Here is an 18,008-nt window from a genome sequence, read left to right as displayed (position 1 = left end):
GTTAATTTTATGGGTCTAGCTTCCGGTCTCATCTATGTCCAGCTTATTTTGCTGCTTGATATTGCAAATGGGTGTGTCTTACCATATTGTTTTAATGTATTATCTTAATTATGAGCACACTGGTGCAAACAGTTTTATGGTTTACTGCACGTTATCATTCTTCTCGTTATTTATCTATAGCAGATAATGAACCAGAATTCTCACCCATAGGCTTACATCCATGTTTAAGAAAAAGGTGGATGGTACCAAATGCAAAATTCAGTTTTCACTTTTCTTAACAAAATCAGTAAATTTGCACTGGTGTGATGCTTTAAAATGTTTTTCCCCCATAGTCGTGGATTTAGCCGTTTTCTTAAGTCGACTGATAATCTCTCACTTATATTATCAGATGCTGTGTTTCAAGCTTGAGTAATGTGATTCAGCTCTACAGCACGAAAAAAGGGAGGAAAAACGATGTTCTCCCGCAACCGCTGCAATGGACAGGATGGCACGGGGGTCCCTCAATATCCCCGACCCAAAAAGAAAACTACGGTGCCAAAAAGAAGGCAGCCTAATCCCAAAGTTGCTCTGGTGTTGCGTGGGAAAATTAATCGTTTCTTGCAGGGATCTGCAGATCACACTGTCCAGCCTTCTGGTCTTTACTATGCTGGAATTGAAGAAGAGGATGAAGAGGGGGAAGAGTATGTCGAAAAGCTGCAGAACTACTACAGGAGGGGATTAGCTTCAGCAGAAGTCTGCTGCTCGCCTCAGGTGCCAAATGGCCATGGGCTGGCAGCCGTTTCTGGTGCACCTTGTGTTGGGGAAGTGGAACTAAATCGAGAAGGAGGCATCAGGATTCCTTGCACTTTGCAGCACAACAGTAATTCGACTGTAGTTCAAAATGAAATGGCCCAAGATCTAAATGGCACTGGGTTTTCATCAGGAAGAGAACTTGATGGTGAGCCTAAAAGTCAGACGGATACTCTTCTGTGCAGGTTAAATATGACGATGCTGGATGAAGGCGTGGAGGGGAATAATGAAGACTATCAAGAAGAGGAATCAAGTGCTGTCGTTGAGCACATACTGAAGGAGTTGCGAGGGATCAACAAAATTCAAGAGGAGATTTCAGACTTGAGGGAGTACCTGTCATCTGTTAGTGGCTCTGTCGAAGAGGTCTCTAGCTGCGTAGATGCCGTCCTAATGGAGATTGAATGCATGCGGTCTGGAAACAAATCTGGTGTAGAGACTTGGCCGGGAGCAATTGGTGGCACTGAGAGTCACTCCCACCATACACACAAATCAAATAACACTGTTAGTATAGGCTGCTACAAGCCTTACCCTGTTGAATCCTCAAGTAGCTGTGGGGATATACTCTCAGAATATCAAGTTGTTGATGGGAAGCACAAAGAGGTGCCAAGGCTCACTAGTGTTGAGACTTCAAACCACAGTGAATGTAATCAAGGGTCTGATGTATCTCAAGGTGCAGGAAAAAGGAAGCTTAGCTTTGGTTATCTTGAGCGCCAGGATGGACAGGACTGTCCAAGCACCAGTTCCCTATCTTCGGGTCAGAGTTCCAAGTCTGAATCTGATCCAGAAAGACCCACCTCTGAACATGGCAAAGCAGGGGCTGTAAGTCAGACCTGGAACCCAGTGGCTTTAAAACGCGGTGGGAGTGGAGAGATCCGTTGGAGCGAAGATGAATCTTGCTCCAGACAAGGCAGTTTTGAAGAGGCAGAGGATAGCTGGGACACATCAAGAGCTGTAAGAACTTGTAAGACGGGCACCTCAGATCAAATATCCATAGTATCTGGTAAACACTACAACTCTCCTGTCAGAAAAAGCAATAGAGAAGATTGGAAGTTGTATGATGCAGAAATGCTCCCTGGAAAGCCTAGTTTGGTCTGCCATCGTTCCAATGCAAGTGGTAAATGTCCTCACAGCTCTGTTTGTCAGAATGACGTTTATCACGTATCTTCTTCTTGTGAAAACTGCGTAATTCCATTTAAAAGTGAGTCAATAGAAAGTGTGATTGTTGAGCCATCCAGCAATCTTCTATACTCTGCTGATGACAGTAATGTGGCATTTAATGTAAAAAAGTTTGGTAGAGCAGTTTTCGACTTCAAAACTGCCTTGCGTGGAGCTCTGAAGAAGATGGATGGAACTAGTGCTCCTTTGCCTGGTGAAAAGATTGAAGTTCATACACCAATCTCTCCTTGTGAGGAACAACAAATGGTAAATGTCGTAAATACTGAGACACCGAATTTAGAGATGCCTGAGATGGAGATGGAGAATACACAATTTGAAACAAATTATTCTGAGTGGCCTCAAGCCATCAGTACTGTGAAAGGTTTTGTAGAGATACCTCAATGCATCTCCACCAAAGTAAATCCTGAATCACCTCCTCACCAGCATAATATTGAAGATTCAGAACATCTGAAATCTCCAGGGTTGGACTCATCCACCAGTAATGCTTCAGATGCTACATCTGGACATCCAACTATTGCTCATTTACCACAGTGTTTCTCTACAGACATTATCCCAGACTGTTTTTCCCCTGAGGAACTAGTTGAAGAGGAGCAAAGAACACCAATGGGGGAAACACAGCCTCCCACAGAGACTTCTACAGAAGGAGGTAGTGAAGCAGAGCTTAGTCAGCGGGATATACAGCGTCTGAAGTGCCTCAGAAGTTTTCAGCAGATTCTAAGGGAGAAGAGAGAGTCCAGAAGACAACTCAGTATAGGGACCATATCAACATTTTCTGAAGATGATTTGAACCCAGGTATATTGAGTTTTGAGGCTCTAAACTTTCCTATTCATTGTTCTACTTCATTGTCACGCATTGGAAGTTATTCAAACTTATCAATCTTATAAAATGGATCATGTCAGAAATTAAAAGTAAATCATTCTGATGTTTTCCCATGGCTGTGCACATCAAACATGTCTCACAAATAACTTTTAAACACTACATGTTTTTTTTAATCTGTAATATATCAGATCTCATCCAAAACTGCTGACTCTCATAGCCAGTGGGTGTTTAGCTCTTTCCTGCAGATTTATTAGCGAGCGCCCTGCTGGGTGTTAAACTAGTCTTGTTCCCCAGGCTCAAACAAACTAATTACACTCATCGAATTGAAATGAAAACAAATCTGACATGAAAGTAGAGTGCATGGAAAATTTAGAAGCCATTATAAATGAATAATACATCTCAGTGAAACTTTCATGAACTGTCTAGATCAATTGAGAAATGTTCACAGTTATGCAGTTCATATTCTCCATTCGGTCCATATACACAAGGTTATTAAACTCCCTGGTGTCTGCAGATATAAATATGTCTTGGACAACAAGTTTAATTGCTTTATAATGTTGTCTAGTTAAAAATGATGTGATACAGTTGCTTGATGTGCTATTTGTTGTTGTTTTCAGATGGAAGCCAGGATGAAGATCAGGTTATTTTTTTCACATTGTTTAAAAAGTGCCTTGATGTTTTATGTTTGCATGCTAGAGATAAATAATGCAGTTTGAAGTTCTTTAGTGTGCATGGTGCTAACAGGCTCCTTTTTCTTGGATTTTCTGCATTGTGTTTGAGTAACTCATGTCTATGTTTTATTTCGTTTTTTTAAATCATGCCTTGTTCTCAGGGCATGTAGTCTATGCTGCATTGTAAACATTACACACATTTTCAGTCCGTGTTATTGATTGTGACTCATTAAAGTATCCCTTCCAGTTATACCGTATAAAATAGAAACTGTGATGGCAGATTCATTTTAAGGCCTGTTGCTAGAGTTGCTGAGTCAAGAGTTTTATAGCAATGATTTTTCCCTCAACCTTTTAGTTTGAAGGGGTTTGGCATTACAGATGATTAAGCATGAGGAATTTATTGATTTTGTTACATTACATTAATTACATTAACAATTCTTGATATTTTTGAGTCTAAATGTTTCATTTAATGCACAGCCTGATGTTTTTTCATAACTCAATAATTTGTTACAATTTGTTGTATAATTGCTTCTTTGCAAGAGAAGTGTTAGATATATCTTTCAGAAGCGTCTTTCAGTATTCACTTTGCATCAAAAGCATCTCTTTTGCATCTCTTTCCTAGTGTAAGGATACTATTGTGCATCTTGAAAATAAATTAAATTGTGATTTTCTGACAAGAAGTGTAGATTAGAGAGTTTTGAGTACTTGAGTTTCTGAGCCCTTGCATGTCTAAACTTGTCTTTACTAGAACATTCCGCTTCTATATTCATAAATATAGTGGTGAAATTCAATCAACCAAATGGCAGGGCTTTCTCTATTGCTCTTTCTCCCCATTTCCCACTTTTCCAAGTGCTGTTTTTGTTGTCTACATGAACTTTTAACATTTTATATTTGTTTTAATGCTTGACAATATGATCAATCTCTCAACAGAATATCAATGGAGACCATAACAAACATCCATGGGCCAAATCTGGGTATGATCTCTTGCTCATTTTTTGCACTGTTTGAATGTGTTGTTTAGCTGTGCTAAACATTTGTTTTCCATTACCGGAATATCCATATTATTATCTTTAGGGGAGGAGGAATATTTGGCATTGATAGCATGCCTGACCTTAGGAAGAAGAAGCCTATTCCCTTGGTTAGCGAAGTGGTGAGTGATTTTTATTAATTAATTTATTTATTTATTTTCCCACACCTCCACTCAAATCAAAACGCAGCATTCACAATATGCACAATATTTACAACATGTCACAATACTTCTCTAATCTAACTTCAAGTTTAGCTGAAATCTGATCTGATTTTCTTCTGTCATTTGTTTTTTCTTAATGCTTTCCTTCATTACTAGGCGATGGTAAGTAAACCTTTCTATTAGTGAATGCTCCACAATTCAAGATATTTCAGCTTTTACTGAAAATGAATCCTTTACTCTACACATTTTGTAGGCATATGTTTTCATTTTTAGGTCTAAAATGTTATTTTAGCTATAACAGGGTGTCTTAAAAAAATTCCAGTGACAAGCAATTTGCCTGTTCACACTGAAGGCAAAAGTGCTGTCTTCTTTCCCCCCCAAAATATAAAATGGATTATATAGATGTAGATTGTATGTCAAAAATGATTTGTGCTCAGTTTCATTTTTAGTGTGTGATACCATCATCTTTCATTGGCTGCTCAAATCAGGTGTGATTGCAGTGAGCAGTAATGCTATATCACCAATGAAAGACTGCATGACATCCTGTCTCAGAAGGGTTTGATATTACAAGTGGTCTGCTTTTGTTTATAATGGATTTTGGTGTTCATGTAAATGTGTCAATGTATTTTTCCAGCCATCTTGTAATTGAATGTCTTCTCTTCACCCTTAAAGAGGGACATCTTATGTGACTGGTGCATTAAAAAGCAGACAAGTGTGTATACGATTGAGCAACGGAGCTCTATATGAAGTGCTTGTCTTCTCCGGTTCACTGTCATGCCCATGAGTCAGAAATGGGGAACTTTTATCAATCGGCCTTTGTTGCGATACAATAAAACCGAAACCCACACAGATATATTTGGCATGCTGTGGAGGGGACAAAAAGAATAAATGCAAAATAAAAACAGGCTTGAATTGAAGCGTTTGGCTTGCACAACTGTTTTCATGGCAACAAACACTTCTTTTTTTGTGTGAAAGTTGTTTATGAAGTGTGATCAGCTGAATATAAACAAAGGTTATTGCACACTCTGGAATACTTGATTATGAATGGTCAGTCACTGAATTTGGTGGTCAAATGTTTCTGTGTAATGAATCCTGGATGCTACAATTGAATAATTTCTTCCTTCCTTTAATGTCAATGTGTACACATTAAAATATTTTATCATTAGAATTGAATATATATTAGCATAATTAGAAGCACAGTTACAATGAGTAAAATTATTCAATAATCCATTATCATTCTGTGATGCAATAATCCAATATATCCAATATAGTCTGTGAAAGTGGTGTTTATTGGTTAAATAATTGCTATAACCAAGTTGTTGCCTAATGTTAACATTTACAATATTATTGTAAAGTGTTACCTATAATTAGAGCTTTTAAAAATTGTATTTAAATGATAAATATCAAATCAAAAGTTTTGCACAGTAAAAAAAGTATTTTCAGCTCACCAAGCCTGCATTTATCTGATCCAAAATCTAGCATAAGCAGTAAAATTGTGAATATTTTTACTATTTAAAATAACTGCTTTCTATTTGAATATATTTTAAAATCTAATTTATTCCTGTGGTCAAAGCTAAATTTTCAGCATCATTACTCCAGTCTTCAGTGTCACTTGATCCTTTAGAAGTCAATATTTAAAACAGTTTAACACATATTTTAAGATTCTTTGATGAATAGAAATATCCAAAGATTAGCATTTATTTATATATATATATATATATATACATTTTGCAATAAAAAGCGTATATTTTATTACATACCATTCAAAAGGTTGGAGTCATATATTTAGTATATATACAGTAGTTAGCAAGGAGTATATATATTTAGCAAGGATGCTTTAAATTGTGCAAGTGATGATAGTTATCAAAGAAACCTGAAAAAATTCTACTCCGCTGTTTTCAATAGAATAATAATAAATAATAATAATGTTTTTTCAGCAGCAAATCAGATTATTACAATGATTTCTGAAGGATCATGTGACTGGAGTAATGATGCAAAAATTTCAGCTTTGAAATCAAAAGAATAAATTACTTTTTTAAATATATTCAAATAGAAAACAGTTATTTTAAATAGTAAACATATTTCAAAATTGTACTTGTTTTTGCAGTACTTCGGATTAAATAAATGCAGGCTTGGTGAGTAGAAGAGACTTGTTTAAAAATCTTACTGTTCAAAAACTTTTGACTGGTGGTGTATGTTTTATCATTCATTATTTTATGCCTAAATTTTAATAATTTTTGGCAATAACAATTTAGATGAGCCATCCAAATGATATGTAAGTGAGAAATTTTTTTTTATTGGATTTATATGACGCTGCAACTTATTTTCTTTTTGTTTGTAGGAGTGCCATTTTCTCCTAGCAATGTAATATCGATCCTTGTAGTTAGCTTTCAGGCCCTTTTTTCATTGACTAAACCTTAGCCATGACCTGCCAGCTCCCTCACTCACCCTGTACCACTCGCAATTGACTTGCCGAGCAATTGATGGTCAGAGAAAAGATGTAGCCAGACATTTGCTTGTTTTGAATCACTGTCATTAGCTATGAGAGGCTAAATTGCGCTCTTATCTCTGTTCTCATGGAAAATCAATCTTTGGAGTATTGGTCAGCCTTTAGCTATGTAACAATCATTGAGAGTTTTTCCAGCATATTTTATGAACAGTCGTTTTAGGCTGTTTTTTGTGTATGTTGTTTGTACTATTCTTTATTATGGCTTTTAGTAATTTACTAAGTTAGCTGTGAAATGCTAAAAGCTATTCAGGTAGACAGGGTGTCCTTAATGGCTGAATACTGTTTAGCATATTATTGGGAATGTAGTACAGGCATGGAATAACATTTACCAAGTGTTTAAAGAGACATTACAAACAATCCTAAACCTACTGGGTGAGCACAGAACCATTATGGTATAATGAGTACTACTATTACTGATTGTGTAATTAAGCACATGTTCTTATTCAACCTTTGTTCTCCTCTCAGTCTCTTGTGCAGTCCAGGAAAGCAGGGATCTCACATGCATTAGCTGCACGCTCTTCACTGAAGGATGAAGAACTGGTAAGACTGCAAAATACACAAACATCTGTCATCTATCTGCTTCTCACTTCATCTAATTGTTAAAGTTGTGTTGTAACAGAAGTAGTGACAAAGCTATTCTTCTGCATTATCACATACATTTGAGTAAACCTGATTATTGAAAAAGAAGAAATGGAGAGCAGGACCTTGTTCTAACAACTGGTTGCTGATTAAATGGAGACAGAACAAAATTGCCTAAATTGCAACAGATTTGTGGGAGAGAGTTGGAATAAATGATTGGAAAAGTCCAGCATACCTTATAGAATCTCCAAAATGTTAATTATTTTACCAAAATAAGAGGGATCATAAAAAAGTATGTTATTTATTATGTAGTACTGACCTGAATAAGATACTTCACATAACAGATGTTTAGTCCACAAAAGAAAATAATAGTTGGATTTATAAAAATGACCCTGTTCAAAAGTTTACATCACCTTGATTCTTAATCTAATTTTATTTATTTTTTTAGTATCAGTTGTTCACAAGTCCCTTGTTTGTCATGAACAGTTAAACTGTCCGCTGTTCTTCAGGAAAATCTTTCAGGTGCCACAAATTATTTGGTTTTGTTAACCTTTTTGTGTATTTGGACCCTTTCCAATGATGCTCCAGAAGGAAACACAATACATTAAAAGCCGGGAGGTGAAACCTTTTTGAATTTGAAGATTAGGGTAAATTTAACTTATTTTATATTCTGGAAAACATATAAGTATTTTCTGTAGCTTCCGAAGGCAGTACTAAATAAAAAATATGATATTTAAGCTAAATAAGAAAAATTAACACATATCTATTCAAAAGTTTACACCCTCAGCTCTTAATGCATTGTTTTTCCATCTGGAGCATCAGTGAGCATTTGAATAGTTGCATATGGGTCCCTCAGTGTGAAAAGATGAAATTTTTGTGGGACTTGAAGGATTTTTCTGAAGAACAGCAGGCAGTTTAACTGTTTAAAACTTAACTTGTCATAAAACAAAACAAAAAAACACAACTGTTTAACTTTCAGGAATCAACTGTATGTAAACTTTTGAATGAGGTTCTTTTTTTTTAATAAATTCAACAATTTTCTCTTGTGGACTATATGTAAATGTCTTTTATGTGAAATATCTTATTCAGGTCGGTACTAAATAAAAAATGAACATGCATTTTGTATGATCTTTCTTGTTTTGGTAAAATAATTAATATTTTGCAGATTCTGCAAGGTGTATGTAAACTTTTGACTTCAACTGTATGTTTGAATATAGTTTTCAGGAAATAATGATTTGATTTGCATCATATGTATTCATTAAATAGTTCACAGAAGGAAAATAATATAAATAATAATAATAATAATAATTATAGCTCTTCAGCACACTTTCAGATATTTGAATAATTTTATCACATTCATGGTGCTTTTTTGTCATTTTTATAGTTTGACAGCATTTGTCTCCTTTTAATTTCATTCCATGGCATTGAGGCTTCCATTGTGTGGTTTGTAACAACAAAAGTCTTGTAAGGATAATAGAGTAATTGTTGGCAGAATTCTAGTTGAATTGTCTTTTATCCAAATTCTCTGGACTGATTATGGTTTTTTTGCTTTTATTTTTCTCCAAAAAAGATGTATACCACCTACACATTATGTAGATAAAGATGTGATGTGGCTCTCATTTGGTCATCACTTTGACACCTGTCTGCCCACTCCCATAACTACACCTACATCATGAACCAAGACCAGAATTCATAAAGCGTATCTTGTACTCTTACTCTTACCTTTTTGCTTCTCAGTGCTTCTCCTGTTTTCTCTTTGAACCATTCCTAACAACTTCAAGATTTTTTTTTTCCATTTCAACACATCCTACATGTGATCTGGGCTTTGTTTTGAAATGTCTTCTTCAGGGTTATGTCTAGGACTCATTCCTGGCAGAAACTATTTTCAGTTTTTTTCTTTCTCTGTAGAAGAATCACGTGTACAAGAAGACCCTCCAGGCTCTGATTTACCCCATTTCTTGCACGACGCCCCATAACTTTGAAGTGTGGACGGCCACCACGCCCACCTACTGCTATGAGTGTGAGGGTTTGTTGTGGGGCATCGCACGGCAGGGCATGCGCTGTTCAGAATGTGGAGTCAAATGCCACGAAAAATGCCAGGAGCTTCTCAACGCAGACTGTTTACAGAGTGAGTCACTAACCAAATATGGAAAAACAAGCAACAACATAAGAAACCAATATGTATTATTACTTAAGTGTTGCATGCTATAGTCACAGCTGTTTATTTAGTTCAATATTTATCTATCCTTTATGAATGTTACATCTGTGCTGTTGACGAATGCTTTTTAATGAGTGTAAAATATATTAAAAAAATGCTAATTTTTAAAGTCAGCATTGTACTTTGATGTTAATGCTTAATGCAAAAAGGTACAAATGTAAAACCGAAACTCTTCACTTGTACAGCATACAATTTTTGTGCTATTCTTATTGCATGTTTTATTTTAAAGGTAAATAATATTAATAAACACATCTCTACAATTACTAGGAGCTGCTGAGAAGAGCTCCAAAACGGGAGCAGAGGACAGAACCCAGCATATCATATCGGCCATGAAGGACCGCATGAAGATCCGAGAGAGGAACAAGCCTGAAATCTTTGAGTTGATACGGCTTGTGTTCAGTGTGACTAAACTGAACCATGCTCAGCAGATGAAGGCCATCAAACAGACTGTGCTTGATGGAACATCAAAGTGGTCTGCCAAAATCTCCATCACGGGTACGGAAGCAAGGACAGCTGTTTTTGCTCTGATACCTTTCAGTGATCTAAATATTCAAGGAATGGTTGTATAAATGCAGATTTCTAAAAGGGCTTTTAATAACATGCACTGTGCCAGCAGTTTTCTATTCATTTTTTGATTGTGGGTTAATCTCATAAGAGTCTGTGTGTTCATGTGTGTTTTCCAGTGGTGAGCGCTCAGGGCCTGCAGGCTAAAGACAGAACTGGTTCCAGTGATCCATATGTGACCGTTCAGGTTGGCAAGACTAAGAAGAGAACCAAAACTATCTACGGCAACCTCAACCCTGTGTGGGAGGAGACGTTCAACTTGTGAGTCTTATACAATATTTTCTGCTCTCCTTGTTCTTTTGAAATCCTCTTTTATCTGCTGTGTTCTTATTCTCGTTTATTTTCAGTGTAATTAGGTGTTTTCAGTGCTTAGGTGTTGTCAAGAGTGAAACAAGAGTATAGAGCTGTAAATTGAATATGGATAGCATAGCTGTAATAATTTGGTGGATATTGAGATCTTGGACTTTTGTTTGATTTGTCTTGCCAAATCTGATCACAGTTTGTTTGATTGTTGAGATCTTTTCTTAAACTCCACAGGAGATGCTACTGATAAGTAGGAGACTTTAGTAAAGGTGTCTATTTGCTCTCAATGTTATCTTATTGCAAGGCTAAGAGAAAAAGTGAAATGAGATATTGATATAAGATTTTAAAGAAATCTCATTTGCAAGTTTTCAGTCCTACAGGCTTGTAAGACAAAGTCAAGTCAAAGTTTTTTTTATTTGCATATGTACAGGGTACAGCGTACTAACTAAAATTAAATTCTTACTTGTGGAGCTTCAGCATACAGTTTATAAAAATCATGATGTAGTTTTTAAACAAGATTTTTAAAGAATACACTACTAAAACATTATGCAGAAAGAAAGTACTGCATTGCATTACATTTACCAATAATCTAATATGATGTGGTGCCGCAAAAACAAAGCAAAAAGCCACATTATTGTCAGGGCTCCAGACAAAAGAATTACTTAAGGAGCCAATATCACAGACTATAATTATGTCAGCATTGCCAATGAATGTAGTTTGGGCTCCTCCTCAATGCATCCTATAAATGCTGTCATATGTCTTGGACACATCCAGTCCATTTTTCTGCATTAGTAACATACTATTTTTATAGGAGGTGTTGAATTTTATCTTCTTTTTTTTCCATTATGAATTTGGCAGAATTTCAAAGCTAATACTTTTATTAAAAGGTAACAAAGCACAAAGCTTACTGAGATTATTGGGCTGCAAGTGATCTGATGTCCAAGCATTAACAGAACACATCATATAGACTAAAGGTCTTGACATGCAAGCCATATAAGTATCAATTATAAACAAGATTTGTTAGCGATTGTTAATGTCCACACAGCTAACAGCTTTACCTGTTGTATTTTGTTCAACTTGTGCACAAAGTAGACACTGCTTGTCTGTGCTTTTACTTTGCACCATAATTTTTTACCTCTCTCATGCTGCCATAATCTGCTTTTTGCGTTTTTGCTTTCACCGTTGGTGTTTGATGCGCAGCATCTGTTGTTAAGATGTGATCGCAAAACAAGCTGAAAAAAAAGGCATTACATGCAAATATCAGTTTGGTGCCCTGATTGTGATATTGCCATGGTTAAGCATTGTTGTGAGACGAAACTGCATGAACCACCCTTAACCATGGTAATGATGTGCCTTATCATTATTTAATTACCTGTCAGTTTATAAAAGCAATAATTAAAGGGATGGTTTACCAAAATATTAAATTTCTGTCATCATTTAGTCACCCTCAAGTTGTTCCAAACCTGAACACAAAAGAGGATATTTTGAGGATTTTGGTAACCAAACAGTTCGTGGTAGCCACTAACTTCTATAGTATGAAAAAACATAAATACTATGAAAGTCTACCAACAACTGTTTGGTTACCAAGATTCTTCTAAATGTCCTCAACAAACGAAAGAAATTCATATGAATTTGGAATAACTTGAGGATTAGTAAATGATGACAGAATTTTGGTAAACCATCCCTTTAATTATTGCTTTTATGAACTGACAGGTTATTAAATAATGATAAGGCACATAATTACAGTGGTTAAGGGGGGTTCATGCAGTTTCATCTCACAACAATTCTTAACCATGGCAATATCATAATCAGGGCACCAGACTGTGACTAAAAAAGTTACATTTGTCAATGGTGACTATTTCAATTTACATGTTATTATTTAAATATTTGCAGGTAATGCCTTTTTTCTGCTTGTTTTGTGGAGTGAACTATCCCTTTAAGTTTTAGGTTTCTTTTCTTCTTTTTTTTTTTAAATAAAAAGTACCAAACAAAATTAATTAAATGCATAATTTAAATAATCACAGTAAACACGTATTCTAAGTAATGCAGTTTAGTTCATTAACATATCTGTAGGCTGTTTACAGTTGTCAGGAAGTGTAGCAACTTGTGTTAATATTGAATAGTTGTTAACTGTGTTGAAATCACAGGTATATAAATTTTTCTGGCTCTGTAAGAATCTCATCCAGTCCGATTTTACAACCTGTAAAATCTCTTTCATGAAGCAGCTGTTATTTGTTCACAACCTTACCCTTTCCTCCCTAGTGAGTGCCACAATTCATCTGACCGCATTAAACTGCGTGTATGGGATGAAGATGATGATATAAAGTCTCGTGTGAAGCAGCGTCTGAAGAGAGAGTCTGATGACTTTTTGGGTCAGAGCATCATCGAGGTCCGAACCCTCAGTGGAGAAATGGATGTCTGGTACAACCTTGGTAAGTTCCTCTGTCTATGTTAGTTTCAATGTGAGGTATTATTTGATTTCTTCAGATTATCTTTTTTATTCTCTTTATTCTTTGCAGTCATGACGTCAATTTGTAGACAAACTTGAAGTTTAATTTGCTGTGGGTCCCCTCTGGAAATTTAAAAGGGTTTTATGCTTTGTTCTACAAAATAAATTTCATGCTGTCACATCTCAAACATGAATTTTGAAACCTTCATGTGCTTTAATGCAAGTTGTTATTTAAACCTGAAGTTGCTCCATAAGGGCTAATGAAGACCTTATTTTTCTCATAAATCTAAAACTGATTTTCGAAAAACCCATTAGAAATTCTCAAAGGGGACCCATGACTAGACAGTGGTAATTTTTAAGAGTTTTAGGACTAAAAACTGCATTGGCTCCATTGTATGTCACACAAGGAATTAAACCATCTGTTTAAGTATTGGGATTGCAGTTCAGGTCATAAATTTATTACATATTATAACATTTATAATGTTGTAATAAGCCTGATCACATAAAAATTATATAATGGAATGACTTGCATGGATTTAGAATTTAAGATTGTAACCTTAAAATATGCCAAATTATACTTTTAGCTATTCATGAAAACTTTCATAATGAATTTAATATGCTGAACACTGGTGCTGGACATTTTACAGTCAGTCAGATGGTTTAACTAGTCTGCAGCCACATGGCTGCTTCTCTCTTTGCATAATAATGTTACAGAAATGAGAAAGTTGTTCTTCAGTTTTGATTTTCATTAGAGCTCAGTACATTAATGTCTAATCTGTTCTGTATGGCTTCCTAAAACAATAAATTGTTTCTGATAAAATATTCAGTATTAGTATTCCTTGTAAAATCTTGAGTCTGTCTTTACATTTGAAGATACCATTTTCTGTACTGTACTTGCATCAAGGGTCATCATTAAGACGAGATGTGATAAATGGAGACTTGTTTTTTATATCAGATATGTTATGGCCATGTGTAATCTCTAACCTCTGCAGAAAAGCGCACAGACAAGTCAGCGGTATCAGGGGCCATCAGATTGCAGATAAGTGTGGAAATTAAAGGGGAAGAGAAAGTGGCCCCTTATCATGTTCAATACACCTGTTTGCATGAGGTAAACCTCTACACACCACCTTAAATTCTTTTTAGATGGCAAATGTCTATATGCACTACCAAAAAATGTGGGGTTTAGTTTTTGTAATCTTAAGTGACAGTAAAGGCCTTCATATTGTTACAAAATATTTCTCTTTAAAATAATTGCTGATGATTTGGACGTTTTTTAACTATTCATCAAAGAATGTGTCATGGTTTCCAGAAAAATATTAAGCAACAATTATGCCAAATGTTTTCTGAGTAGCAAATCAGCATATTAGAGTGATCTCTGAAGGATCATGTGAAGACTGAAGAAATGATGCTGAAAATTCAGCTTTGCATCACAGCAATAAATTCAATTTTAAAATATACAGTTGAGGTCAAAAGTTGATATCCCCCTTTCAGAATCTGCAAAATGTTAATTATTTTATCAAAATAAGAGGGATCATACATCATGCATGTTATTGTTTATTTAGTACTGACCTGAATAAAATATTTTACATAAAAGATGTTTACATATATTTCACAAGAGAAAAAAGTTGAATTTATAAAAATGTCAAAAGTTTACACCCCCTTGATTCTTAATACTGTGTTCTAACCTGAATGATCCACAGCTGTGTGTTTTTCTGTTTAATAATAGTTGTTCGTGAGTCCCTTGTTTGTCCTGAACAGTTGAACTGCCTGCAGTTCTTTAGAAAAATCCTTCAGGTCCCACAAATTCTTTGGTTTTACAGCATTTTTGTGTATTTGAACCCTTTCAAACAATGACGAAATGATTTTGAGATCTTTTCACACTGAGGACAACTGAGGAACTCATTTGCAACTATTACAGAAGGTTTAAACACTCACTGATGTTCCAGAAGGAAAAACCATGCCTTTAGAGCCGGGGGGTAAAAACCTTTGAACAGAATGGAGAAAATAGTTACATGTTTCCCAGAAGACGAAATAAGTTAAATTTACCCTGATATTAAAATTCAAAAAGTTTCCACCCCTCGGATCTTAATGCATGGCTTTTCCTCCTGGAACATCAGTGAGTGTTTGAACCTTCTGTAATGGTTGCTTATGAGTCCCTCAGTTGTCCTCAGTGTGAAAAGATGGATCTCAAAATCATAAAGTCATTGTTGAAAAGGGTTCAAATACACAAAAATGCTGGAAAACCAAAGAGTTGTGGGACTTGAAGGATGTTTCTAAAGAACAGCAGGCAGTTTAACCTTTTAGGACAAACAAGAGACTCATGAACAGCTATCACTAAACCAAAAAAAAAAAAAACATCTGTGTGGATCATTTAGGTAGAGACCGTATTAAGAATCGAGGAGATGTAAACTTTTAAACTTTAAAAAATTTAACTTGTTTTCTCTTGTGGAATATATGTGAATCTCTTTTATTTGAAATATCTTATTCAGGTCAGTACGAAATAAACTATAGCATGCATTTTGTATAATCTCTCTTATTTTGTTAAAAAAAAAATAGCATTTTGCAGATTCTGAAAGAGGGTGTAAACTTTTGACCTCAACTGTACTAAAATTAAAATATACTAAATATATACTAATATACTAAAATCAAATTTAAAATTTAAATGATATTGTACAAACAAACAGACAGTTTCTATAGCAAACCGCATCACTTACCCTTTTTCTCCTCTCTTTTTTTTTTTTAGAATTTCTTTCACTTTGTGACAGACATTGAAGGACAAGGTGTGGTGAAGTTGCCCACGGCACGAGGAGATGATGCCTGGAAGGTCTACTTTGATGAGATGGCTCAGGATATTGTAGACGAGTTTGCCATGCGCTACGGAATAGAATCCATCTATCAGGCCATGACGTAAGCCCTGGAGCATTTTGTCTGTATTCTGACAGTCATTTTGTCTGTATTCAGACTTGTTTTGGTGAGAAGCAATGAATCACAGTTAAAAGCATTCTCAGTTACTTACTGAATGTCTCTGTCTGTCCACCTGTAGGCATTTTGCATGTCTGTCTTATAAGTACATGCTGTCTGGTGTCCCTGCGGCAATGAGCACACTCCTGGCCAACATCAACGCATTCTACGCTCATCCCACGTCAGTCACCAACGTCTCCGCCTGTGATCGCTTCACTGCCTCCAACTTTGGGGTAATGTTAATTCTACATCTCACACAGCCAACATATGACCCTGGACCACAAAACCTTAAGTCTTAAGTAGCATGGGTATATATGAGTAGCAATAGCCAAAAATATGGGTATTATATTATATTATATGGGTCAAAATTATAAATTTTTCTTTTATGCCAGAAATCATTAGGATATCGTAAATATGTCAAAAAGTAATATGCATTGCTTAGAACTTCATTTGGAAAACTTTAAAAAGCGATTTTCTCAATATTATGATTTTTTTGTACCCTCAGATTCCAGATTTTCAAATCGTTGTGTCTTGGCCAAATATTGACCTATCCTAACAAACCATCAATGGAAAGATTATTTATTGAGTTTCAAAAGATGTATAAATCTGAATTTCAAAAAACTGACCCTTATGACAGGTTTTGTGATCCAGACTCACATATGGTCTGACCATTGGAAGGATAGTTTGGGTTTGATTATTCTTTAGGTCCATCAATGGTAAAACTGGTCAGAACAATGACAAAAAAGCAGCTTAGCATTACTTTTTCTATGTCACTGAATAAAAAATACCTTGTTATTAGAAAAGCTGCTGTTTTTTGAACTGAGCTTTTGTATACATTTTTTTCGTACAAATATGTACACTACCATTCATAATATTTTTAATGCTTTTATTCAACAAGGATGCATTTGAGGAGAACTATTAGGCCCCTTTTTACAATATGTAATATAAGTATCAGATGTCCCCAGAATGAGTCCGTAAAGTTTCAGCTAAAAATACCTCACAGATCATTTATTCTATCATTTTGAAAATGCCTATTTTGAGTGGAAGCAGAAACACAGTTTTCATGCATGTATCTTTAAATGTAAATGACCTGCTGCTTCCAGCCCCCTTTTCCTTAAAAGGGCTGTGTCTTTTTAGCTTGTTCCTCAGATACTCTGTTTGGTTTTGATTATCTTGTCTATAATGCTGAAATTATGCTTTTGAAACCATATTAGTTTATACTTCTTATAACGAATTCTGAGCGCACACTGCGCTGTCACACGACACGACATGTGAGTACTAAACTAAGTAACATTGAAAAGTCCTAGTGCTATTTGACCAAATCTCAGTGTTTTTTAGAATGTCATTCAATAAAATTTAAAGATCGTAAGTTAGGGATGTAGCAATATCAAAATCTCACAATCTCGATATGAAGTCCACAATGCGATATTTATTGCAATATTTAAAAAATTGGACAAATGAAGACTTGGGAGACTTTTTAAAGTAAAATTATTCTATCTAATGCACTTTGAGAGTTAAAAATTATCAAAATTAAGAGCTCCAACCCATGATCTTAACTAAGAAAACTTAAAGGAACCGTATGTAGGATTGTGGCCAAAACTGGTACTGCAATCACATTCAAAATACTGTAGAACGGTGTATCCCCTCCCGCTCCCCCCTGACTCGAGGTTGCCAGCTAAGCTGCAGGAGTAGGCTGCAATAAGGAGCTTCCAACGGCAAGTGACACACAGTAATTTGTTTTTCTTCTGTTAATTATGTTTATGCTTCACAAGAGATGTTT

At 35.4% G+C, this 18,008-nt stretch overlaps 1 protein-coding gene across 1 annotated transcript in view; it reads left to right on the top strand.

The window, feature by feature from the left end:
* The first annotated feature begins 453 nt into the window (after nucleotides 1-453).
* The window catches only part of LOC141334872 (protein unc-13 homolog B-like), a 55,823-nt gene continuing 38,268 nt past the window's right edge, over nucleotides 454-18,008 (top strand). The window contains exons 1-12 of the mRNA XM_073840096.1: nucleotides 454-2,758; nucleotides 3,403-3,425; nucleotides 4,387-4,430; nucleotides 4,531-4,606; nucleotides 7,620-7,694; nucleotides 9,642-9,861; nucleotides 10,219-10,446; nucleotides 10,635-10,776; nucleotides 13,081-13,250; nucleotides 14,260-14,375; nucleotides 16,011-16,174; nucleotides 16,311-16,461. Coding sequence (XP_073696197.1) covers nucleotides 454-2,758; nucleotides 3,403-3,425; nucleotides 4,387-4,430; nucleotides 4,531-4,606; nucleotides 7,620-7,694; nucleotides 9,642-9,861; nucleotides 10,219-10,446; nucleotides 10,635-10,776; nucleotides 13,081-13,250; nucleotides 14,260-14,375; nucleotides 16,011-16,174; nucleotides 16,311-16,461 — 3,714 coding nt within the window. The remainder of the gene's footprint in view (nucleotides 2,759-3,402; nucleotides 3,426-4,386; nucleotides 4,431-4,530; nucleotides 4,607-7,619; nucleotides 7,695-9,641; nucleotides 9,862-10,218; nucleotides 10,447-10,634; nucleotides 10,777-13,080; nucleotides 13,251-14,259; nucleotides 14,376-16,010; nucleotides 16,175-16,310; nucleotides 16,462-18,008) is intronic.

Source organism: Garra rufa, chromosome 5, assembly GCF_049309525.1.
Source record: "Garra rufa chromosome 5, GarRuf1.0, whole genome shotgun sequence".
NCBI lineage: Eukaryota > Metazoa > Chordata > Actinopteri > Cypriniformes > Cyprinidae > Garra > Garra rufa.
Note: the sequence above shows the minus strand (reverse complement) of the source record. Positions and strands in the feature narration are given on the sequence as shown.